The 23,155-nt window shown below is 28.0% G+C and overlaps 9 protein-coding genes across 10 annotated transcripts; 4 read left to right on the forward strand and 5 right to left on the reverse strand.

Annotated features, from left to right (window-relative positions):
- The first annotated feature begins 51 nt into the window (after positions 1–51).
- On the forward strand, positions 52–3,443 carry CenG1A (Centaurin gamma 1A). The gene is made up of 13 exons (XM_031992729.2): positions 52–217; positions 308–540; positions 664–805; positions 932–1,063; positions 1,250–1,407; positions 1,473–1,615; positions 1,695–1,893; positions 1,980–2,082; positions 2,150–2,377; positions 2,451–2,568; positions 2,740–2,952; positions 3,036–3,180; positions 3,267–3,443. The coding sequence occupies exons 1-13, from the start codon at positions 52–54 to the stop codon at positions 3,441–3,443; spliced, it is 2,157 nt and encodes a 718-aa protein (XP_031848589.1).
- A 619-nt stretch (positions 3,444–4,062) lies between these two features.
- LOC116434021 (protein zwilch homolog) lies at positions 4,063–7,390 on the reverse strand. The gene is made up of 12 exons (XM_031992730.2): positions 7,031–7,390; positions 6,898–6,955; positions 6,695–6,833; positions 6,391–6,625; positions 6,161–6,325; positions 5,911–6,084; positions 5,630–5,834; positions 5,087–5,166; positions 4,774–5,012; positions 4,475–4,702; positions 4,303–4,415; positions 4,063–4,209 (listed from the first exon to the last, which is right to left on the reverse strand). The coding sequence occupies exons 1-12, from the start codon at positions 7,157–7,159 to the stop codon at positions 4,139–4,141; spliced, it is 1,836 nt and encodes a 611-aa protein (XP_031848590.1). The 5' UTR covers positions 7,160–7,390; the 3' UTR covers positions 4,063–4,138.
- A 175-nt stretch (positions 7,391–7,565) lies between these two features.
- On the forward strand, positions 7,566–10,047 carry LOC116434022 (leucine-rich repeat protein soc-2 homolog). Its single transcript, XM_031992731.2, has one exon. It carries the CDS (start codon positions 7,750–7,752, stop codon positions 9,577–9,579), a length of 1,830 nt encoding a protein of 609 aa, XP_031848591.1. The 5' UTR covers positions 7,566–7,749; the 3' UTR covers positions 9,580–10,047.
- A 2,347-nt stretch (positions 10,048–12,394) lies between these two features.
- LOC116434013 (uncharacterized) lies at positions 12,395–14,149 on the reverse strand. Its single transcript, XM_031992713.2, has 5 exons — positions 13,828–14,149; positions 13,528–13,714; positions 13,110–13,453; positions 12,780–12,954; positions 12,395–12,695 (listed from the first exon to the last, which is right to left on the reverse strand). Exons 2-5 carry the CDS (start codon positions 13,687–13,689, stop codon positions 12,600–12,602), a joined length of 777 nt encoding a protein of 258 aa, XP_031848573.1. The 5' UTR covers positions 13,690–13,714; positions 13,828–14,149; the 3' UTR covers positions 12,395–12,599.
- Positions 13,824–15,170, forward strand: LOC116434017 (uncharacterized). The gene is made up of 3 exons (XM_031992721.2): positions 13,824–14,222; positions 14,374–14,523; positions 14,602–15,170. The coding sequence occupies exons 1-3, from the start codon at positions 14,188–14,190 to the stop codon at positions 14,873–14,875; spliced, it is 459 nt and encodes a 152-aa protein (XP_031848581.1). The 5' UTR covers positions 13,824–14,187; the 3' UTR covers positions 14,876–15,170.
- A 95-nt stretch (positions 15,171–15,265) lies between these two features.
- Mcm2 (DNA replication licensing factor Mcm2) lies at positions 15,266–19,405 on the reverse strand. The gene is made up of 15 exons (XM_031992708.2): positions 19,246–19,405; positions 18,881–19,056; positions 18,650–18,813; positions 18,489–18,571; positions 18,242–18,424; positions 17,923–18,134; positions 17,652–17,844; positions 17,374–17,577; positions 17,070–17,301; positions 16,728–16,978; positions 16,503–16,667; positions 16,121–16,417; positions 15,865–16,047; positions 15,632–15,787; positions 15,266–15,539 (listed from the first exon to the last, which is right to left on the reverse strand). Exons 1-15 carry the CDS (start codon positions 19,246–19,248, stop codon positions 15,411–15,413), a joined length of 2,631 nt encoding a protein of 876 aa, XP_031848568.1. The 5' UTR covers positions 19,249–19,405; the 3' UTR covers positions 15,266–15,410.
- Positions 19,406–19,672: 267 nt separating this feature from the next.
- Positions 19,673–20,498, reverse strand: LOC116434016 (vacuolar ATPase assembly protein VMA22). 2 transcript variants are annotated; one of them, XM_031992720.2, is made up of 2 exons: positions 20,347–20,498; positions 19,673–20,204 (listed from the first exon to the last, which is right to left on the reverse strand). In XM_031992720.2, the coding sequence occupies exon 2, from the start codon at positions 20,180–20,182 to the stop codon at positions 19,679–19,681; it is 504 nt and encodes a 167-aa protein (XP_031848580.1). In that variant the 5' UTR covers positions 20,183–20,204; positions 20,347–20,498; the 3' UTR covers positions 19,673–19,678. The 2 variants fall into 2 exon arrangements, with proteins under 2 accessions (XP_031848580.1, XP_031848579.1); XM_031992719.2 differs by having other exon boundaries at positions 19,673–20,241.
- A 93-nt stretch (positions 20,499–20,591) lies between these two features.
- Positions 20,592–22,547, forward strand: MrgBP (MRG/MORF4L binding protein). Its single transcript, XM_031992718.2, has 4 exons — positions 20,592–20,857; positions 20,989–21,110; positions 21,185–21,545; positions 21,614–22,547. The coding sequence occupies exons 1-4, from the start codon at positions 20,752–20,754 to the stop codon at positions 21,766–21,768; spliced, it is 744 nt and encodes a 247-aa protein (XP_031848578.1). The 5' UTR covers positions 20,592–20,751; the 3' UTR covers positions 21,769–22,547.
- Positions 22,129–22,512, reverse strand: LOC116434018 (Ribosomal protein S28b). The gene has a single exon (XM_031992722.2). It carries the CDS (start codon positions 22,510–22,512, stop codon positions 22,315–22,317), a length of 198 nt encoding a protein of 65 aa, XP_031848582.1. The 3' UTR covers positions 22,129–22,314.
- Positions 22,548–23,155: the final 608 nt, after the last annotated feature.

The raw sequence follows: 23,155 nt of genomic DNA on the forward strand, positions 1-23,155 counted from the left end.
TGTATTTGTAATGTGATCTTGTAAAAAGTAAATTAAAGTGATTTCAAGAAAATGACAACTGAGCAGAGCGGACACGATCATTCCCTTGCGATCCGACAAGAAATACAACGTTTCGAAAGTGTGCATCCGTCGATATATGCTATTTACGACTTAATAGATCTAATATCTGACACACATATTGCAAAACAGATTCGCGAACATGTTGTTGCAATCGAAGGTACAATATGTAATAAAATTTTAAAAAGCATTTATATATTTTTTTATTTTCTCATTTATTTTTCCTTTCTTAAATCATTCTATATTATAGATTCGTTCGTTAATAGTCATGAATGGACATTGGCTAGAGATGTGCCAGAATTACATTTAGGAATCATCGGTTCGTCTGATTCAGGAAAATCCGCTTTAGTTCATAGATATCTGACTGGTTCATTTATGCACGAAGAATCTCCAGAAGGTGGTCGTTTTAAGAAAGAAGTCTTTATCAATGATCAAAGCTATCTTTTATTAATTAGAGATGAGGGTGGAGTACCAGAATCACAAGTACATAAAAAATACATATTATCTTAATTAATCAATGTATCCACATACATATGTATCATATGTATCGTACGTATCATTTGATAACATTGTTTCAGTATTTAACCCAGATATCACTTATTTCAGTTTTCTGCTTGGATAGATGCTTTATTACTTGTATTTAGTTTAGAGAATGAGGAAAGTTTCTCAATAGTTTGCAGTTTCTATAATAGAATGTGTTCATTTCGAAATATGTCAGAAGTACCAAAAATACTTGTAGGAGTGCAAGGTAAATCGAGCATTTTGTTTATTTGTATAAAATATACTTTATAGTATGATTCGTTTATATGCCCTAACATATACAAAGTAATTTAGTATTACATAATATATATATTCTTTTTTTCATATTATCTAGATTCAATTAACGATTCTAATCCCCGAGTTATAAAAGATGTTAGACCTCGAAAGTTGGCATGTGATCTAAGGTGTCCTTATTATGAAACATGTGCTATTTATGGTTTAAACGTTGAAAGAGTATTTCAAGATGGTAAGTATGGTAACATTAATATTAGTGTTTAATATTTTGTTAAAATGATAACTTATAGCATAATCACTTGCATGCAAAAGAATTAAACTTTTTCGATTGATATTTGTTGTATTCTTTTTTTCCTATAACTATTGTTATCCTTCAGTGATTTTAATGATTATTTTGAGAGTATTCTGAATATTACAGTGTGTCAAAAAATTATACAACATATATCCACAAAACATTATCGATGTAACGGACAAGATGTGACAGATAATGAAACAAAGTATCTTGTTCCAATGATTGCCAAAAACGTACAGCTCCTAGCCAAAGATACGGAAGCAGGAAATTCATCAAAATTGAATGTGAGATACTTTACTCTAATAAAAGTAACATAAAATTTGTATGTAATCGTTTGGTTTCTCTACAGACATCTGACAAAGAAGAAGATACTAGATCTCTGCACAGCAGTTCTACACAAAATGATTCAGGATCAGTAAGTGATAATTTTCATAATATACAAAATCAGCACACTGATCTCAGATCTTCAATCTTAACTCCAACCACTATAAGGTATAGTTATTCTTTGTTTAAATCTATAATTTCATCAAATTCAGTAACATATAGACTCATTTATGTGCCTACACTGCAGAAAATTTAGGAGAAAATCTAATATTTTTACACCATCAAAGAAAGAAAAATACAATATGGGTGAAATGGGTGTTGGCAGAGAAATACCTGTAAAACAGGGATACTTATTTAAACGCAGTAGTAAATCATTGAAGGAATGGAAGAAGAAATATGTTACATTGCTGGAAGATGGTCGTTTAACTTATCATTCTAGTTTACACGTAATTATTATTAAATTAAAAATTAAATATTTTTTATTGTTGTAGTAAATTTTGTCTTCTAATACTATATAGTATTTATTACTCAGGATTACATGAATGATACCAATGGTAAAGAAATATTGTTACAATATGTAACTGTAAAAGTGCCTGGAAAAACGCCTAAGGGTTCCAAATCATCCAATGCTCAAGGTACATACCAGATGAAATTATTAGTTTTAATTAAACTAATTTAGTAAACTTGTATTTTAATTTACAGAAGATAGTTTTGAATTTTCGATAATTTCATTAGAAAATAAGACTTGGCATTTTGAAGCAAATAATGCTGAAGATAGAGATAGTTGGATATCTGCTATAGAGCAACAGATTCTTTCAAGCTTGCAGAATAGTGACGGCGACAAAAAAAATGAAACTGATGCTTTTAAAATGCATTGTATAAAAAATAAAGTATCAGGGAATGATGCTTGTGTAGATTGTGGAGTATCTAGTAAGTGATAAATCCACAACGAATTTAGTATTTTGAAGTAGTACATTTTTTAATACTCCTAATAATATTTTAGATCCGGATTGGGCTAGTTTAAATTTAGGTGTATTAATGTGTATCGATTGCTCAGGAATACATAGAAATTTAGGTTCACACATTTCGAAAGTTAGGTCATTGGATTTAGATGATTGGTCGTAAGTGCGATAACCATTTTATTATAGACAATTTTCTGTAAATTCAAATAATTATGTTACTAGTAATATACACATAATTCGATTTTGATACAATTATATAAATTTCTAAAACCATATTTTTAGTTGCACATGTATTGTTTTATAGTATAAAATAGCTGTTATTACCTTTAGCGCAGGTCAATTAAGCGTAATGTTAGCTCTCGGTAACGACATAGCGAATAGTGTTTGGGAATATTGTTTAAATGGGAAGCAAAAACCGACTTCAGATTCCTCTAGAGAAGAAAAAGAACAATGGATCAGATGGAAGTATGAAGACAAAATCTTTTTACCACCAATTAATCCAAATATTTCTTTAGGAAAATTGCTTATTGACTCGGTTTGCCGGTAAATATTTTTCTATTTCAGTGCATTATAGCTATTATAATAAATTCTTAGCTAATTTATCTTATATGTGAAAAATAATACAGGGGTGACATGAGAGCATTTACATTATGCTTGGCCAGATGTAGTTACGAAGATATTAATATGTCTGTTAGTATGGAAGATTTAAGGACACCGCTCCATTTGGCTTGTGCCACAGGAAACTTAGCTATGGCACAACTATTGATATGGGTGTGTGTGATTCTTTTTATCCCAGTATAGTACATAAATATTATAAGAAGATATAATGTGTCAGTACATTTATTAAACCATTACAGCATAAAGCAAATCCACATAATTTAGATCACGAAGGACGTACGTGTATGTCATATGTACGAGCTCTTGAAAGAACACTTGACAATTCGTCGGATTCTATGGAAATGCAAAAGCTTCTCGAAGTTCTAGAACAAGCTAGTGTTTCTGGAGTAGATGACGCAGAAACGTCACAGTATTAAAACTGTTCACGTCACGTACTTATTGCATGTGAAGCCATGCTTCGATTAATAGCTTATAGTTGATATAACTTTTTTCATTAACAGTACTGATACTCAGAAAGACAACCAAAGTATGTTAAACGGAATTTTAAATACGGAATAGTCTACTTCTATAGAGTAGCATTCTATACTATGTTAAAGAAGATTTACATTGTATGTAACAGTGTATGTCCTTTTTAATGTTGGCTATAAATTTCATAAGAAATTTGACCACATATTTTACTGGATATAACATACTTTGCATATATATTTGTACATTAAAAAGTAGTTTGAATTGAAAATGATAATGCATATTATATAATATAATATAATATAATATATATATATATAATATGTATAAATATATTTAACGAGGTTTAGGTCAGTGAAAGTAATGACTAATAGCGAATTGGAGTGTACATTATCAATGACTGAGAGTACAAACACTCATAAATCTAGTTATATTTATACACTAAATACATTTAATGTATTTGAAGAATGCTTTTATAATTTTTATTTTATTAATTATGAATTAAACATGTAATTACCTCGCAAGATGTTTTTATTATTCTAAATACCTAAAATATATGTTTATCGTCTCGTGTATTGTTCGAAATTGTATCAACTTGAATTCTGTGTTAACGTGCTTAGTGGCAGTTTTACACAAGATATAAACTTCATTTAAATTTATTAGATGAACAAATAACACTTGTAACATAGTATAGTCCATGTGTAGTATTTGAGTCATCTAGAAATATTATATGTACATTTTATTTTCGATGCATGAAAAATTATGTAACTCTTATATATATATATATATATTTCTATATGTATATATTACCTAATGAATATATGCTTGTTGGAAATATGGGTATTTGACTATAATATTTAATAGTTGTTAATTTTGATAAACTTGACTGGGATGAAAGTGAAACTCTTCGTGCAGTAGGAATCCTGAAAATAATATATAGTTGTATCTATGTAAAAAGTATTATTACAATTATTATACTTACTCTTTATTTAAATTATTAATTGTCGAAACTGGAAGTGGAGCCTTTAAATTATAAATTATATTTTGATTTAAATTATAATTCTGTACAGGCGAGTTTTCACAAACGTATTGTTTAAAAGCACATTGAAATAAAGACCTTAAATCACTTGTACAACATTCTAAATTGTCTTGTAATAGTAACATAAATTCTAAACACACATGAATCTGTGCTAAACATATTAGTTTTTTCCTAAAATTATTATTTACAAACAATTATATGATGTAATTAAAAGTCATACCATAAAATTTTATTGTACGTACCTGTAGATATCAACTGTAAATTCACCATGTGAAACATTTTCTAATTTTTCTTGGATATCGTGCAAATCACAAAATCTTGAGCTCATTAAAATATATATATAATCTTTACATAATTTTTCAAAGCCCATGTCTATGACATATTCTAATGGTAAACTACCTGATAGTAAATGTGAAATTATTTTATGCTGATTCGAATCAGTGATAATTTTAGCAAATCTTGTTGAATTTGTTGAATTTACCTAATAAATGATATTAAATGTATTATAATAATTCATGTACATTTATGGAAAGATTTTTCTTAACAATTCTATACCTGTGCAAAACATTCATTCATTATAATTTCTTCCAAAACAGTATGTATACATTTTGTCATTTCAAAGTGATTTGGATTCTCTGTAAGTATTATAATCATTTAATGTATGAAAAATTACACACAGTGTCTTACATAAAATAAGTCATCTAAATATATTCTTCAATTATGATGAATAATGTGAAATTGAGCATCTGTAATCTGAATGAATATAAATTTCATGTTTAATTTTAAATTTGTGAGTCGAAAATTATTTCTAAACACGTTTAAATGTTAACTATGGAAGAAAAAATTGTACAATAGATATTGATGATCTTTAAAACTCAGACAATTATCTTGGAACACAAATGTTTTTTGCTACATATTTATCTTCTAATATCATTCAAATTAAAATATGTGTAAAATATAAATATATTTTTAAATATATTAATAATATTATAATTTACATTAACACACCTAAAGGGGCTACTAAGATGGCTTATTTTAGATGAGACATCCTGCACATAACATATATAGACTTGTGATTCTTACATAAGATATACTTACTAATCAGTAATTCCCATAAAAAGTCAGTAAGATCTAAATTATATCTAAATGGAAGATTCTTTAAACATTGTTTAATTTTTACACTATTCTCTACATTTTCTTCATCTACAAAATTGGTTTTATTTGCATCAGTATTGTCGAAACCTCTATAACTGTAATCTCCATTTAGCAATAGATATATATTTTCCACTATTCCTTTGTATTCCTGTTTTATAAAAAGTAATATTATTCACAATTTCCAGCACTCTACATATATTTAGAAAAATGACAGCTTAGTATACTTCTATGTATGGACTGGTGAAATCTTTGGGAAATTTCAGAGGTGACGGAGTATAAGGAGAATTTATGTTTTGTTTATAATCATCTACTATATTCAAATACTGATTTAATAGTAGCAATTGAATCCATAAATCTTTCAAAGGACTATTATTTGATCCTGTTACTACTTGAGCCACCTGAAATAAATATATACATACATGTGTAAGTATATAGCATAAGTAGCTCATTATATACAAAAAACATTAATTTTACCAAAACATTCTTTGTTGCTCTTGAGGGTGGATACAATGACAAATTGGAAGTATCCACTTCTATACTTAAACTACCTTCAAAGTTGCTTTTTACATTTTCATCCCAATTTATCAATTCTTCTCTTGTCCCACATATATCAAAAGTGTTAAATGCAGATATAGTAACCTGAATATGAAAGAATTATACATGAATAACAGAATAGTTATCATATAAGCATGTATAATAATTACATTATGCTCTTGTGCACGTGAAAATTTCAAATGTTGCTGAAGAAACAATAATGATGATTCTTCAATAGTTTCAAAAGTTTCATTATTAGCTGAACAAACTTCAATTGTAGTAAACCATTTTTCCTGAATACTTGCACCTAATAATCTACTTCGTTTATTATCATTTCCATCGCAAAGTGCAAATATTGGAGGTAAATTATTTGCAGTAAACTTGATGCATGCATTTAAAGCATTACTAAAATAAATATATACTGTTAGTATAATTAATTGAAACAAACTTGCAGTTTAATTGTCATTAGTTTACCATGCTTCCGTTCTGCTTAATGGTAAATATTTTTCTTCCTCTTTGTACCAACTTTTTTTTACTAAAATAATGCTATCCTCAAAATCAATTTTCTCAAAAGAATATTTTAGAGGTGATCCAGTAATATCAAATTCTGAAGCTATAATTTCAATAGATATATATTATTTAAACAAATAGATTGAAATATTATTTATTAAACTTACTATTTATTTGATTGTCATCACTATGTTCTAAATGATTATTACTAAATTCTGTATATCCCTGAAAATATACAATACAAGGATAATACGAATACTCCTTTAAAATTGCAATTCGTTTATAATGCTCATGACATACCTGTTGATATAAAATAATACAAGGAGAATTTTTATATTCAGGAAAAAGTAGAGTCACATATGATAAACAAAGTTTACTTATTTTTATAGACGGATTTAATATTTTCCTTAATATTTCAACTTCGTTCATTTTTGACAGTTATTTGAAATTTAATAATCACAATATTCATTTATAAGGATATGTACTTATTTCTTTGAGCCAAACTTATAATTTTCTCATTCTACTTGAAACAGTATATTACAAATATTTAAATTGGAATTTCAAACGCTTCTTAAAATCTTGCGTTCAAAAATACACGAAATGTCTCTCAACAAAGATCTAAGTTACTAGGGACTTTATATTAGTAAAAAAAACAGGAATTTTTAAATACAAAATTTCAAACATTTTCAACTTCCATTATATGGATTTGATAATAAAAATATATATATGTTATAGATGTGTTTGAAAATGAAATGTAATAAATCTACGTTTAAAAAAAATTGTGTATGTATAGTTATGGAGCAGAACGGCAGATAATCTTTAGTTGTGTTTTGGAACAATGCTAAGCATTCATTGTTCGTCGAGTCCTCTATCAGCCGTTTCGCGTTTGCGCTGCGTATAGTGAGTGACATCGATATGTCAATAATTGTAAAGTACGAAATTTTATAAAAAGTATATGATGTCGTAGAAGTACATCAAGATATTTGCAAAGTCATTGTAGTTGCGATAGTGATTAGGTTATGAAAAAGTCAAACAAATACTGGACAGGTGTGGGTAACATTTCAACAGTGTGTTTGTCCGAGGTGAAGAGGGACCGTGAGGACCTCGAAGACAGTCTTCCGACCTTTTACATGAAGGAACAGGATATTCCTGAATATTTGGAAGGCTGTGGTTTAACCACCTGTACAGCCGATATGCCCGAGGACGTCACTGTCCTGCGGGATAATAAAGAACAGATGAAAGAAAAAAAATTATCCTCCGCGTCCATAGCAGGTCCCGACACCAAGAAAACGGTAACTGTCAAGCATCCTGAATCTAACAAACCAAAGCCAACTACGAAGAAAGGCAAACCGATACAAGCCGACTTGGATGTTTCCAAAGAATTTATAAGATGTAGAGATGAGTGCGTGGAACGGCTGGATTTAAGTAAATCAAGCATCACACATCTGCCTAGTACTGTACGAGATTTGACGCATTTAGTCGAATTTTATCTATATGGTAACAAACTTGTAACCTTACCACCAGAAATTGGTTACCTTGCCAATTTGGAAACACTGGCTTTGAGTGAAAATTCCCTTACAAGTTTGCCAAGTACATTAGAAAACTTAAAGTCGTTAAGAGTACTCGATCTCAGGCATAATAAATTATGTGAAATACCTGATGTTGTTTATACATTAACTAATCTCACAACTCTGTATTTACGTTTCAATCGTGTCAGATATGTCAGCGACAACATAAAAAACTTGACAAATTTGACAATGCTGAGTTTGAGGGAAAACAAAATCAAGGAACTTCCAGCAGGTATTGGCAAGTTGATTAATTTGATAACATTCGATGTGTCTCATAACCACCTGGAGCATTTACCTGAAGAGATTGGAAATTGTGTCCAATTATCTACACTTGATTTGCAACACAACGAGCTTTTGGATATACCAGACACAATCGGGAACTTAACTTCTTTAACAAGATTAGGTCTTAGATATAATAGATTAACTAATATTCCAAAGTCATTGGCAAAGTGTAAATTAATGGATGAGTTTAGCGTGGAAGGAAATCAGGTGTCCCAACTGCCAGATGGTTTACTATCAAGTCTTTCTGACTTGACATCGATTACACTGTCCAGGAATGCCTTCACCGCATATCCATCAGGAGGACCAGCCCAGTTTACAAATGTTTATTCTATCAATCTTGAACATAATACGATTGATAAAATACCATATGGTATTTTCTCCAGAGCAAAAAACCTAACAAAATTAAATATGAAGGAAAACCAATTAACTGCTCTACCTTTAGATATTGGTACATGGGTCAAAATGGTTGAATTAAATTTAGGTACAAATCAGCTAACAAAAATTCCAGATGATATTAAATGCCTTCAAAGTTTAGAAATCTTAATACTTTCTAATAATTTGTTAAAACGTATTCCTGCCAGTATAGCAGACTTACGCAAACTCAGAGTTTTAGACCTTGAAGAAAATAAAATTGACTCTTTACCTAACGAAATTGGTTTCTTACGAGGCTTACAAAAATTAATTTTGCAAAGTAATCAGGTGACCACTTTGCCAAGAGCAATAGGTCACCTGACAAATTTAACGTATTTGAGCGTAGGAGAAAACAATCTTAATTACTTACCTGTAGAGATTGGTACGCTAGAAAATTTAGACTCATTGTATATAAATGATAATGCAAACTTACATAATTTGCCATTCGAATTAGCTCTATGCACAAATCTCAGTATTATGTCAATTGAAAATTGTCCGCTATCGCAAATCCCACCAGAAATAGTCGCTGGAGGCCCTTCCTTAGTAATTCAATTTTTAAAAATGCAAGGACCTTATCGATCTATGTAACAAAATTAGAGAATTGTCTCCTGTATGACCTAGATGTCGATTCTTAGTAACAGTGATACAGAAACAGATGATATTTGATACAAATATTTATTAACTTAATTTCTCACCGTAATGATCTCACATCAATGAAAATTATATGAATATTATCGATACATAATATATGAAAAATGCATATATTTGTATTCTCATAAAATGAATAACATACATCTGCGATACGTTTTCAATATAAAAAGAAGAAACATATGTACAGATATACTATGAAATTGGTGCTGAATTGGGAATATGCACAATGAGTGAAGAAGCTATAAAGGAATAAAACCATAATAAGATATTTTAGATACAGTAACAATATAAATTATATTGACATTTTTATTAATATAAAACATATGTAGTTTGATAATTCGTTCATTTATTTTGTTTTTTGTATGTATATTGTTTAGCAATATAATAAAATATAATAATAATTAATGTAATATATTTTAATTTGCATGTTATATGCTTTACATTACAGTTATTTTATAATTTCAGAAATTAATCTAGCATTTGAAATGTCATAACAAAAATCCCTTAAGTTTATCATTATATTATACACAGATACCTGAAAAATACTATCTTTAGACGTGTAATTATTATTTTGAAAACTGTATTAAATGTAACGAAGTGAGATAAGATTATTCAATTCAAGGGAGTATAAAATTAAGAATCGGCATCGATAAATAAAAATTTTCGTTACTAATATTCATTGCCATATGAATGAAACATTTTGTTGACAAAATTGTATTATAATATAAAGTTTGCGTAATATTAGTTATTTTACAACATGTCATTATCAATTGTGAACACAAGATTTAATTGTAAGAGATTTTGAAAGAAGCTGCTCTTCCAAAATATGAAAAATATCTACTTATATAATTTAGTGGATGGTAATGAATAATGTATTATATTATTTTTTTATTTCTAAGACTAAATGTAAACAATTTTATATTTAAGCACTTTAAAAAATGATAAAAAAAACGTATATCATGAAGAAAAGTATATGATAATAGAAGTACACTTTAATAGTAATTATTACTTTTGCATCTGCTACATAAGTTGCAATAATCAGTGGCAATTATAAACTATATTTAAATGTATACTCCTATAAAGCAGTTAAAGATAAAATGGCATACGTGTTCTTTTAATTAATTAGTAAGTTATAATTCTAATGTTAGTGCAATTAAAATTTATAATTGAATCATTAATGTGCTCTCATTCATTGAAAAAGCTGCCAAACATAAGCATAAAATTACTTAGTACTAGCATTGTATTCTTGTAACATTGTTTTTTGCTAAGTTCCATATGTAGTAGTTTATAATATAATTAAAACAATATTTCTTTTGATTGATAAATTTCTGTACTCACTGTGCACAAGTAAAGTGCCAATATAAATTATATACATATATACATATAAATTTAATTATATTATTATTTTTTACAATAATATACAAGTTTATATATAGATATATATATAAGATATACCTTTTGTATCAGACCTATAATACTTCATTTTATTTATAGGTAAGATCATATTGATTTTTTTAAACATACGACATGCTTTTACATACAACTCAATGAACAATATTGCTACACTATTTTGCCATTTTTAACATAATAGCTGAATTAGGAATATTTTTTCACAATTTGTTTATTATGCAATGGCTGTGCAATAAGAAATTTAAAAAATTAGCACTACATTACTTGTATAACTCTAAATGATATTATATTAATCTATTGTAAAATATAAAATAAACAAATATATTTTATCTTTTAATTAGTGTTATTAAAGAACATTGTTAAAATTGTTTATATATATCTATTATAGTAAATAGAAATTATAAGTATTAAAATATTTTAGTTGCCTTTGAATTTGTTAATGATTCTAGTATTTATATAAATGCTATTTTAATTTCATAAAATGCAAAAACATTGTATTTTAAATATTTGAAATATTTTAAATAATTTAAAAAAATATTTTGAACAATGAAATGGAACTTAGCAAACTCTTGATTGTAATTAAGAGAATGTAATGTTTATTCTACAATTACTCATTGATGTATGTAAATGTATAATTTGTTATGTGTCTATTTACAGTTTTTCTATGCTAGTTATGTTTTCACAACAATTGTATAATGTATTTGCATTAAAACTTTGTCTTTCAAATTTCTACAATTTGTCCATAAAATAATAAAGATTGATAATAACGTTGCACAAATAAGATTTCACCTGACTTTGTTACATTTTCTTTCTCAGTTAAATCATAAGTTTTAGCATATACAATTCTAGAATAGCCTTAATTCTTTATATCTGAAAAAATCATTGTCAATTTATAGAATTTAACTCAACATTTATTTTTTCGTTTCCTATTCTTATGTTATATGTATCAACAGTCATGTACATAATTTATAAAACTCCCACATAACACTTATCTACATCGCTAAAGACATGTACAAAATGTTGCTTCTAAGATATTATTTAAATTGCTTTATTAAAACTAAATATATATGTTTACTATATTTTAAGATATAAGTAAGTTACAGAATACATGCAAAAGTTGCCAAATGGAGTGCTACAATACAAATTGTTGTGATAAACTGTTCAACAGTTTTAAAAAGATATAAGTAATAAACTATTATATAATTGGAAGATGACTAAATTTATATGATGAGAAAATAGCTACTCTCAAATTATAATCTTGTTGAATAGTCTAATATATATATATATATATATCTACACTTAATATATATATATATATATATCATAATATTAATGTAACTCAATGTATATGACTAATTATATAGGATGCTGTATATTTCTAAATATATAAATATGCTATAAACATTTTTTGACATCTGAATTTATTTTTTATTATAACTGATTACTGAAATAAGTTTACTAAACATATTATTTGATAAAAATTGTTAACAACTTACATGAAACATAATTCTATAATAATATGTGTACTAATATATTTTATTTTGTTTTTAATTTCTTGACTTCTGTTCAAGCTTCAAAGAAATGAGACTTTGTTTTTTCATAATAAATTTGCCAAATTGTATATCATTTTTTGTATATTGACACTGCAATTTGAAATGTAAATAATATACTTTTAGATAAATTCATTGACAAAGATGAATAAGTATGTCATAAAATTTATTCTAAACCTTTTTAATATTGCCAATTTTTGCATTTGAAGCTTTTGTGATATTCTTCTCAATTAATGTAACAGGATGAATTTTCAAACATTTTTTAGCACTTATGAATCCTTTATCTACATTTGACCTCTCGTATGCAAATGTATTACAAATATTTTGAGAATTATCTAAAGGATTTATTAATCTAAAATTGATGTACATGAAAAACGTTTATATACGTATTTTATGTATATACAGATAAATGTAAATAATTTTAATATAAATCATAGAAATTATATGTATAAAATTAATTATAGATAAATAGATATGTGAAATAATTTAATACTATATAGGTAGTACCGTATAAGATTCAATATGTCCTCTGAAAATGACTTCAAATTATTTAAGATACACATGGCATTTGTTATATCTTGTTCAATATTTTTATTACAAATAAGTGTCATCTGATTCTTAATATTATCAATTTCATTACTTAATTCCACAACATTATATTCTTTGTATGTTTTAATATTTTCTATATACTTGTATGGGGTAATACTGTATTTACAATTATGAGACTCAACAACATCTTTAATATCAGGATGTTGCTTGAAAATAACGTTAAAGTTATGCTCTAGAGAAAAGTTCCAAACTTCATTACAAAATTTATCTTCTGTTTCCCAAACAGTAAAATTTATGTTATCCTACAACACGTTCAGTAGAAAATATTTTATATAAACATTTGCAATGATTTGTATTAAATTTATTGAATTATTACCAATTTTTCGCGTTCTTCATTTAATATTGTCTTCTGTTGTTGAAGTAATTCATAATTTGTACTTAAAAGGTTTTTGAGGACTTTTAATTCTATAGTTTTACCAACACTTTTCGTTAAATATAAATTGTATAATTGATTTTCTTCATAATCTAAAGAAATCATTCTTTACTCTGTAATTGGTACTAGTCTGAAACATATATTTATATATTACAAATATAAGTATCTTAATTTTTTTAAAAATATTTGATAACTTTTCATAGGTTTACGAAAACATAAAAATTAATACGCATTCTTTCGTACATGTAACTGTAACTGTTAATCAAACGTGTATATTTTCCAAACAAAAGTATTTCGTTACATTAACGAAAGGCGATGAAATTAATTAATTTTAAATTTCGAAAAACCGTTCGTTTTTTCTTAATTTTTGTTGTAATATATATGTCGCCGGATTGGTGATTTCCGTTGAAACGTATGTAAGTGACCTACCAAATACATACTTCAAAAGTAATTAATGTACTATAGTGTTATGGCGTATCGAAGTTTACCTGATATCGTAAAATAACCTGTTTTACATGTAAACAAACTTTGTTCAATATTTTTTACATTTTCAAATATTAAGTTGATAAATTAGATATTTTGAAGTATGATTAATAGTGTAAGATGAATTCAAACGGCCTGAAAGTATTAAAAAAAGGGTTAGTATAAAATTTATATAAAGTTTTTATAATTTATGTGCAAAAATAGTATATTATTAATTTTTTTAATGTTACAAAAGAAGTAACTAATTCATTATTAAAAGTAATAATAACTGATTTATAAATTCATTTTTTATTGCAACGTCATTAGCAATCCATACCCTCAGGGGATGCGATGTCAGAAATGTTTAGAAATGGGACATTGGAGTTACGAGTGTAAAGGAAAAAGAAAATATTTACATAGATCTTCACGTACATCACAACTGAAAAAAGCCTTAAAGAAACAAGAAGAATTTAATATGTAAGTTTTCAAGTAATATTGAACTTACTGAAGTTTGAATTTTGATAAATGATAACACAAATAAATGTACTGTTACAGAGAAGAACAAAAAAAAGACGTCAAGAAAAGCCGGCAGCAGAAAAAAATGAAGAAAGAGTCTAGCAGTTCCAGTGATACAAATTCTAGTGCTGAAAGCAACAGTTCTAGCAGTAGTAACGATAGCAGCAGCAGCAGTTCATCATCGGACAGTGAATCAGACTCTAGTGACAGTGTTTCCAGTAGTAGCAGTGGTAGTACTAGTTGTAGTAATACTAGTAGTAGTGGTAGTAGTAGTAGTAATAGTAGTAATTGTAATTGTTCTAATGGTAAATAATATTTACAGTAAGCTTAAAGAAGATTAAGTTTCAATTATCTTATCACTCAATTATATTGTAAAGCAACAGTTTTCCATTTTCACAAAACTACTCCTTCTAGATAATTTTAAATATAGAACAAGAAGTTTGTTGCGAATAGAGAAACATTTTAAATATTTGTGGTATTCTGCTGGTCCTTATATTACCAATATATGTACAATAAGATTCATTGTACAAAATTTAGGTAATTAAGGTACTTATATATAAATTACATTTTAAATGACAAATTATACAATGTGCCTTATAGTTGAATATTATTATTTATATTATGGTATTAACACCTTCCTAATTTATTAAATTCTTGTAACAGAAAAAGAAAATAATTCTATAATACGAATTTTTCCATAAAACAAAAATCATTTATTTGCAAAAAAAGAACAAAAATAATAGATATAAACATAAAAAAGTAAATAAAATATAATTAGGTGTTTAGTTATATGACAGAGTATCATAATACAAATTAAAGTATGCTCATGTATATGGTTTAATGCGTTATTAGTCATCGATACTCTCAGGAAGTGTTTGTATTATTACTTTTCTTTTTGATTCATATACAAAGTTATTCGATTTAAAAATGTCACTTTCATAAAATGGCTGAACATTATGTATATCAATTTGTTTAGCCTGAAAAACAAAAATACAAAAATATATTCGTATAAAAGAAATAATGTTCATAGAACTATGATAATATGTCAAACAGAAGAAACTATTCATACCCTGTCTAATAAATCTTTTTCCGAGATTTCAATTGCTGTAATGCGATTTCCATGTAAAGCTTTTTGGAATGCTAAAGTATCTAATGTAACTTGTCTAAGTATGTAATATAAAAGTTCACTGTGATCTTTTTTGTACGATAAGTATTTCTGGAACGTCTGTAATAAAATATTTGTTATAAATATTTTAATAAAGTCATTGTAAATTTATTTAAAATATGAATGAAAGTATTTACCTGTCGCATACTTCTCATTACTGAATACTTTTGTGTATCAATAAAACTATCAAGCATCATTCTGATGGCAATATTAATATCGTTTTCTTGAACATGATCTCGCAAATGAATTTTGGCGCTCGCTTCAGCCATACGTATAATACTCTCTATGTGTCTCACAGTGATTGGTAAACTTCCAGTGGCCTAGACAATTCATTAAAAGAAAAATTGTACCAAAAATAGCAAAATGTTTACAAGTTCCATACATATAACTTACTAAACTTTCTTGTCTTAATTGACTGTACAATTTTGCTACTTTATCCTGATTAATATTTGTCAATTTAGGATGAACATTTTGCTTTGCATATACTATATATTTCCTCAAAAGATCTTGTGAAATGGACATATCGTGTGTATTATCTTCCGGAATTGTTTTATCTGCATTTGTTGGGTGATGCCTGATATGAGAATTTACAACAAATTTAGCCAAATGTCTGTCTTGCATAGGATCTATTTCATCTTTTACGACACAAAGGATATCGAAACGAGACAAAATTGGTTCAGATAAATCTACCTAAATAGGAAATTAATAAATAGAAAATTATTGTGATTTTCATTGTATATGCTTGTTTTTTGTATATACGTATGTGATTTCTTACATTGTCTGAAAATGTCATACTAGCATCATATCTTCCCCCAATAGGATTAGATGCAGCTATGACTGAACATCTAGCGTGAAGAGATGCAACAATTCCTACTTTTGAAATAGAAATACTTTGTTGTTCCATAGCTTCGTGTATGGACGTCCTATCTTGATCATTCATCTATAAGAATAGTAATAATTAAATTGTGTTAAAAACTTTATTACAAACAAATTTATCCACCTTGTCAAACTCGTCGATAAGACAAATTCCATGATCAGCAAGCACTAAAGCTCCAGCTTCCAAAGTCCATTCTCGAGTAGTTGGGGATTTTCTTACAAAAGCAGTTAAACCGACAGCTGAAGCTCCCTGACCTGTAGTGAAAACTGTTCTTGGTGCAATTTTTTCGATATATTTTAAAAACTGAGATTTAGCTGTTCCTGGGTCACCGCACATCAACACATTTATATCTCCTCTTACTTTATGTTTATTACCTGTACATTCATAAGAGGAACATTAAATTTTACTACTAAAAAGTGTGTTAAAATAAAAATAAAAAAAGGGATAATAAAAATAAAAAAATACCGGGATTCTTTGATTCACCCCCAAATATTGCCAATGCCAAAGCTCTTTTTGTGTATTCATGCCCATAAATTGACGGTGCTATACTTGTAACAATACGGTCAAAAATCCGATGATCTTTACTCAAAGAAATAATACTAGAAATATCTTCTTCGGTTAAAGATTCCACAATTTCTTTTGAATCTTTTACTTGCAAATGATTTGCTAGAAGAACTGTCGCAAATACTGGAAAACCCTAATATACAAAAGAAGAATACTTTTGGTACAGTATTTAATATAAATATTTTACAAATGATTGGTCTCTTACTTGTTCTGTATTTAAAGAACCATCATAGTTGTTTGTGTAAATAGCAGTAACATCCACTTCATCTCCAGGTTTACAACGATCACAAAGATCTGATAAAAGAATACATTCTTTGCTTCTAGGTATTCTGCCTGCAGGAATTTTACCCGGTGATTCTTGAATAGTGATTTTTTGATAATTTCTATATATTGTTTGTTCCATATTAATCTGTAAACAATGTTAATGTAATTTTAATGTGTACAGTTATATGTAATTGAAATATCTACAATAGGAAGTTTTACCATAAAAGGTCCAATACTTTGACACTCAGGACACGATCCAGGTTTAACTTCAGCATTTTGATTTTGTACAAAAGGACCAAGTACATATCCACACTTTGTACAATCGTATTTTACAACTGATAATTGTGGTAATACTCCTGTGGTCGCAGTAACAACGCCCAGGGTACGTACTAATTGATTTAGATGTAACTTTCTGATATTTATAATAAACACTATTATTATTAACATCTTAAACATTATACGCTTCATTTAACATACGATTATTTATTACCTAAATGTACGAATTTCTTCTATTAAAGGTAATTCTGATATTCTAACATGAATTTCAGCGGTGACTCTTTCATAACTGGGGAAAATAGTTAACACCAACTCCTTTGCTACTTCATCAAATATTTCTAACATTTGAAATGGTGCTTCTGGTAGAAAATAAGCCAAAACATGTTCTTTACTGGCAAGAATAGGAAATTCCACAACAAAACTGGACTATTACAAAAATGAATAATTATTATTTTGGCTTATATATTATTACCACTGATACTAATTGTTTATACATATTAATTACTATATATATAGATATACAGATACATTACTTGATTACTCTCGCACATATGGCGAATTCTTTCTTTGTACATATATTGTCCTTTTGAATTGGTATGTGTACGTAAGAAACTTTTAAATCGATTAGAAATTTCTGTTCTGGGTCCTAGCATAGACACCCACTCTTTAACCGAATGACCTTTGGTGTCTTCTAAGTTTTCAATGGATTCAATCATCTAAAATAAAATAATGAAAATTATTTTATATTGCATAATAAGAAGGAATAATAAAGATACTTACTTCTGCATCTTCTATTTCACCTGTTGCAGCTTTTTCAGCCATACGTCGCTTACGTGCGTGTACTTCTTCTTCATCGCTTTCATCTTAAATATATAAGTAGATATGCAGTAGAGTATATGAATAGGTGAATTAAGCTTTGGTAGAAAGTAACTATGCCATACCATAAAGTAAATATCTATCATCTCTGATAATGCCTGCTGCCCTATCTCTTTTATTCATGGCAGCTTCAGCAACAGCACGTTCTCCTTGAGACATTTCCGAATATGCTTCATCGTCAACCATATTTGGATCATATCTATCCAAAGCTGGCATAGGACGGTAATCACTGGAACATTGTAAAAAAATTAACAAAACATTAATTTCATTAATTTCTTTAAAATAAAAAATATTACTCTTCCATATTATCCCCGAATAACTCTTCTCCTTCTTCTTCCTGTTCTTCTTGATTGATATCATTATCATTACCAAGTAAATCAGATTCATCTTCAAATGGTTCATCTATATCTGGAGCAGGAGATGTCATTGCTTCTGTATGTCTATCAGAACGAACTGGAGAACTACTAGCGTCCTAAAGAATACATAAAACAACAACAAAAAATTAAAAAATCAAGACAGTTTTAAAAAATAATACTTATTGTACATGCTAAGTATCTTGAACAATATTATATTAACTTTCTTGTAGTACACATTTATAATGTTTTCAATGCATTAAATTATATATGATTATTACATATATTTTGTAATTTAAATATCTTACCATTTTATTTATATTGGGTAAAACAAAATGTAATAGCAATACAATAAAATACAGAAGACGATTCTTTATTTATACGTTACTACAAACCCGAACCAAAGAAAAACAATAATTGGCGGGAATTTCTTTTGGATCATGAAATCTCTAGTAGCGCCAAAGTAACTAATTTTTGACTCACACTTTTGATATTAACCAGTGACAACAACGCTTTAGAAGGAAGAAGGGAAATCTTGAATCATATTGGTCAACGTACAGTTGCATGTAATTTCTAATAATCGCTTCTTTCACACGAAAATTGCACAATAACAAAAAGATTATTACTTTAACGTAAAAATCAGATAAATGTGTTACCTTTTTCGCGGTAGTATATATAGAAATAATAAGATGAAATTGTAAGGTATAGGATAAAATGAATTCAAAACATACAGAATTATTTTCAATTTTTATTGCCATCTATTGGACAGTAAGCATTTTTCAAAAAATATAAAGATTTTAATTTATCTAATACAGAGACAATTTCTGCTTGAATATTTGCTGATCGTACAGCAAGGAAAAGAGACTCTTGGAAACGTTTTTGAGCAATTCGTAAACTTTGTGGAACAAGTACTCCAAACCATTTTATAGGATCTGGAATTTCATCTCCATCTTTATCAGACTTTTTCAAACTTAAGTCAAAATTGGGAATTATTTTGCCAGTTTCTTCTGTCAAATTGGTTTCTAATTCAAATAACGCAACAACTTTTTCTTCATCATCAGGAACCTGTAGAATACTTATGCTTTCTTTACCACGTATATACTTGGCTTTAGCTAATTCTATATGGCCATCACGCAACATATTTTCCATTTGAATGTTAACATTAATTTTCTCTTCCATTAGCTCTAGATTACGTAGTAGATTTTCATCAATAGCTTTACATATATCATTTATACTTTCATGCATTTTGTGTATTATCAGGATTGCACTAAAGAATTGATTACAATATATAATATAAGTCCTATCTGAAATATAGCATGCATAAGATATGTAATATATACATTTACTATTACTAAGGCATTGACAACAATATTAGATTTGACATTTTAATTAACACTTTGTGTACATACCAAATGATAAAATGGAATTATTTTTTTATTTTTATTCGTTCCTAAATATTTTACCCTTCATAAGTTAACATTTTCATACATCATACACTAAATAAATAATAAATATTTATTTTTCACGTAGATTTATAAACAAAAATAGTTTTCTCCATACCATCCCTTTACTAGGTAAACACTATATGTGAATATATGATATTTGGGCCAAAAAGTCCGGTTGGATAGGGGAAATTGAGGGGAATAGAGTTACCTTCTCTACGAATGGAATTGTAGAAGAAGTAGGAAAGAGTGGGAGACAAGCCTTGACTAGCTACACTGCTTTTGGCACTACTGTGACAGTGCTGAAAACTGTTTAAAGAATGTGAACGTAACGAAATTGATATATAGGGTATTACTTTGTAAATTGTAATAATGGCAGTTAAAGAAAAACAATTAGATGGATCTACTGACGAAATAGAATGGAACGTTGAAAATGAAATTCAATTATTCTTTGCAATGAATGGTCATAAACCTGTTGGTAAGACTTAAATTAATGGAATCTCTATAGGTTATGTTTACGTTTGTTTGACATAAAAACAGTTATTGACTATACTATTGAAAAATTTAACTGTCCTTTTATAAGATTGTATAAAATATATTTTTTTGAAGGTGTAAATAAGTATTTCCATATGGTTTGTATATGGGAAAAATTTCGCGCTGCCATTCACAAAGATGTATCATTAAAAATGATTTGGGATCATTTAGAATCAATGTATGACCTTATGGCATTGGTAACTATTATTATATTAAGAAGTAAACTGTAATAATTCTAAGAAAAGCTGAAAACATAATTGAATCATTGTAGGATGATATGGAAGATTTACCATTCCCTAGTCAAGAAGTAGACTTTTCTTTACCTGAACAAGAGTTTTTGGGAACACTTAAAGTCAGAAAAAGAGAAGAACCAGAATTGAAATTGAAGGAGCAGAGGGACAAATATAAAGAAATAAAAAAAGAAAAAGATATCAAAGATCCTATGAAAAAAGATGCTATACTTCGTGATCTCAAAGGAACAAAAGAACTTGATAAAAAGAAAGAAGAGTTTAAAAAATATGTCAAAGATATAGAAATGAAAAAAGATAAATTTAGAGACATTAAAGATATTAGAAAAGATCATAAGTCTTCGAAAGGGAGATCAAAAGGAAAAGATGATCCTGAAGAGACAGGTATGAATCGTAATTCTTAATGTAATTCTAAATGATATATATAAAGTTTCATTGTTTTTTTTTTATAGCAACAAATGGAAAGAAAGAACGTAAGGATTCTGATTCTGGCCGAGAAAGTTTGAAAAGAGGCCCAAAACGACCAACTAGGCAAAGCGTAGATAGTACATCTAAAGCATCTCCTAGTCCTCGTGATACACCTCCACCAAAACGTAGAAGAATATAACAATTTCCGATAAACTGAAATTGTTACTTGAACTGTAAACTTTAAGAAACTATGGTTAGCATTTCAAACTGTGAACAAAGTAAAACTCATGTATAACATACATGATCTGTGTAAAGACTTGTATGAAAGACTATATACCTATATAAAGTCAGTTTTATAAAGAATTTTGCATTAATCTATTGTACATATAATATATCGTGTGATGAAATATTAATAAAAACATAAAATATCTAAACCTCATGTGAATTATTATACGCATAATAATATTCCGAAGTAATAAAATCTTACATATAATGAAGTCACTCAAGTCAAATGGTTAATGAATAAGGGAATAAATATGAATATAAAACACAAACTGCATACTTTGTGGAATATTAGCCAGTGTTTATTACAAAAGTCGCAGACATGTTCATTGACATGAAACTTTGGATCGTGTATTCTTGTGGTACTGGAATAATTGTGATCCCCATTTCAATCGGTGGAATGAATAGTGTTGGCAGACTCCAAATACTTCTGACTGTCTTCACGTATTGGAGGTAAATATTTTTATCGAAGTCTTCTTGCTTCACGTTCCGACTCCAGTAAGGTTAGGAGATCACCTTCTCGTACCGGTCCTTTTACATTTCTGATAATTTGTCGATTTTGTTCTCCCAGAAATTCGACTTTAACTTGTGTACACTGGCCCTGTGAGCCAGTTCGTCCTAGGACCTTAATAACACGAGCCAAAACTACTGGCTTATCCATGGTACTCTCACGTGGCTTTGATGCGACAACGAAAAGACAGTTTAAGGAAGTGAAAGAACATTCTTCATCTAGCAATTCAATAATCGAAATGGCGACTTCCGGTAAGTTCTACCAATTATGTAAACATTAGTAATAGTAAAATTTAGTTTAATTCAAGTAGAATATCAGTATATTTTTTGAACTAACAATATAAAATATATATTTTTAAAATGAGAAATTGGTGATTATTTTAAACATAAATATTGCAATTTATTATCGTAATTTGTTTACTAACGTATAGTAGATGGCGTTTCTTGTTATATCAAATTTGAACGCATACGACACTTAGGTTCTGAACGTTTTAATTTATCAAGAATGTGTGACAATTTGAACATTGCTTATGTGTTTTTAAATAGTAGGTTCGCCGAGAAATACATTTCAAGTACTTATTTAAATTTGTACGTTAAAGTCTTAAATTAACGACGGAATGTCATTCAATTTATTAAACTTCAGAATCAATTCAACTATAATGTACACTTTAATTTTATGTCTTTTTATAGTGCTTTCTTCTATATTTGCCATATAACTTTTCATTCACCTGAGAATTTGTTCCATATTAATAATTGTCGATATACATACACATATAATTTTTATATTTTTGTGA

Source organism: Nomia melanderi, chromosome 9 (assembly GCF_051020985.1).
Source record: "Nomia melanderi isolate GNS246 chromosome 9, iyNomMela1, whole genome shotgun sequence".
NCBI classification, from domain to species: Eukaryota; Metazoa; Arthropoda; class Insecta; order Hymenoptera; family Halictidae; genus Nomia; species Nomia melanderi.

Bases quoted from the DNA above. Each gene is read 5' to 3' on its own strand.
- LOC116434016 (XM_031992720.2), bottom strand. From the start codon at position 20,182: ATGCATGAAAGTATAAATGATATATGTAAAGCTATTGATGAAAATCTA.
- LOC116434018 (XM_031992722.2), bottom strand. From the start codon at position 22,512: ATGGATAAGCCAGTAGTTTTGGCTCGTGTTATTAAGGTCCTAGGACGA.
- LOC116434013 (XM_031992713.2), bottom strand. From the start codon at position 13,689: ATGATTTCTTTAGATTATGAAGAAAATCAATTATACAATTTATATTTA. The intron at 12,955-13,109 runs GTACTACCTATA...CATCAATTTTAG, and splicing joins GACATATTGAATCTTATACG to ATTAATAAATCCTTTAGATA. The intron at 12,696-12,779 runs GTTTAGAATAAA...TTCAAATTGCAG, and splicing joins AAATTGGCAATATTAAAAAG to TGTCAATATACAAAAAATGA.
- LOC116434022 (XM_031992731.2), top strand. From the start codon at position 7,750: ATGAAAAAGTCAAACAAATACTGGACAGGTGTGGGTAACATTTCAACA.
- LOC116434017 (XM_031992721.2), top strand. From the start codon at position 14,188: ATGAATTCAAACGGCCTGAAAGTATTAAAAAAAGG. The intron at 14,223-14,373 runs GTTAGTATAAAA...CAACGTCATTAG, and splicing joins CTGAAAGTATTAAAAAAAGG to CAATCCATACCCTCAGGGGA. The intron at 14,524-14,601 runs GTAAGTTTTCAA...GTACTGTTACAG, and splicing joins AAACAAGAAGAATTTAATAT to AGAAGAACAAAAAAAAGACG.
- MrgBP (XM_031992718.2), top strand. From the start codon at position 20,752: ATGGCAGTTAAAGAAAAACAATTAGATGGATCTACTGACGAAATAGAA. The intron at 21,111-21,184 runs GTAACTATTATT...GAATCATTGTAG, and splicing joins TGTATGACCTTATGGCATTG to GATGATATGGAAGATTTACC. The intron at 21,546-21,613 runs GTATGAATCGTA...TTTTTTTTATAG, and splicing joins AGATGATCCTGAAGAGACAG to CAACAAATGGAAAGAAAGAA.
- Mcm2 (XM_031992708.2), bottom strand. The intron at 16,668-16,727 runs GTGGATAAATTT...CTATTCTTATAG, and splicing joins TTATCGACGAGTTTGACAAG to ATGAATGATCAAGATAGGAC. The intron at 16,418-16,502 runs GTAAGAAATCAC...TTTCCTATTTAG, and splicing joins GTATGACATTTTCAGACAAT to GTAGATTTATCTGAACCAAT.
- LOC116434021 (XM_031992730.2), bottom strand. From the start codon at position 7,159: ATGAACGAAGTTGAAATATTAAGGAAAATATTAAATCCGTCTATAAAA. The intron at 6,956-7,030 runs GTATGTCATGAG...GTATATTTTCAG, and splicing joins GTATTATTTTATATCAACAG to GGATATACAGAATTTAGTAA. The intron at 6,085-6,160 runs GTAAAATTAATG...TATTTATTTCAG, and splicing joins GAGCAACAAAGAATGTTTTG to GTGGCTCAAGTAGTAACAGG.
- CenG1A (XM_031992729.2), top strand. From the start codon at position 52: ATGACAACTGAGCAGAGCGGACACGATCATTCCCTTGCGATCCGACAA. The intron at 2,083-2,149 runs GTACATACCAGA...TTTAATTTACAG, and splicing joins CAAATCATCCAATGCTCAAG to AAGATAGTTTTGAATTTTCG. The intron at 2,378-2,450 runs GTAAGTGATAAA...ATAATATTTTAG, and splicing joins TGTAGATTGTGGAGTATCTA to ATCCGGATTGGGCTAGTTTA.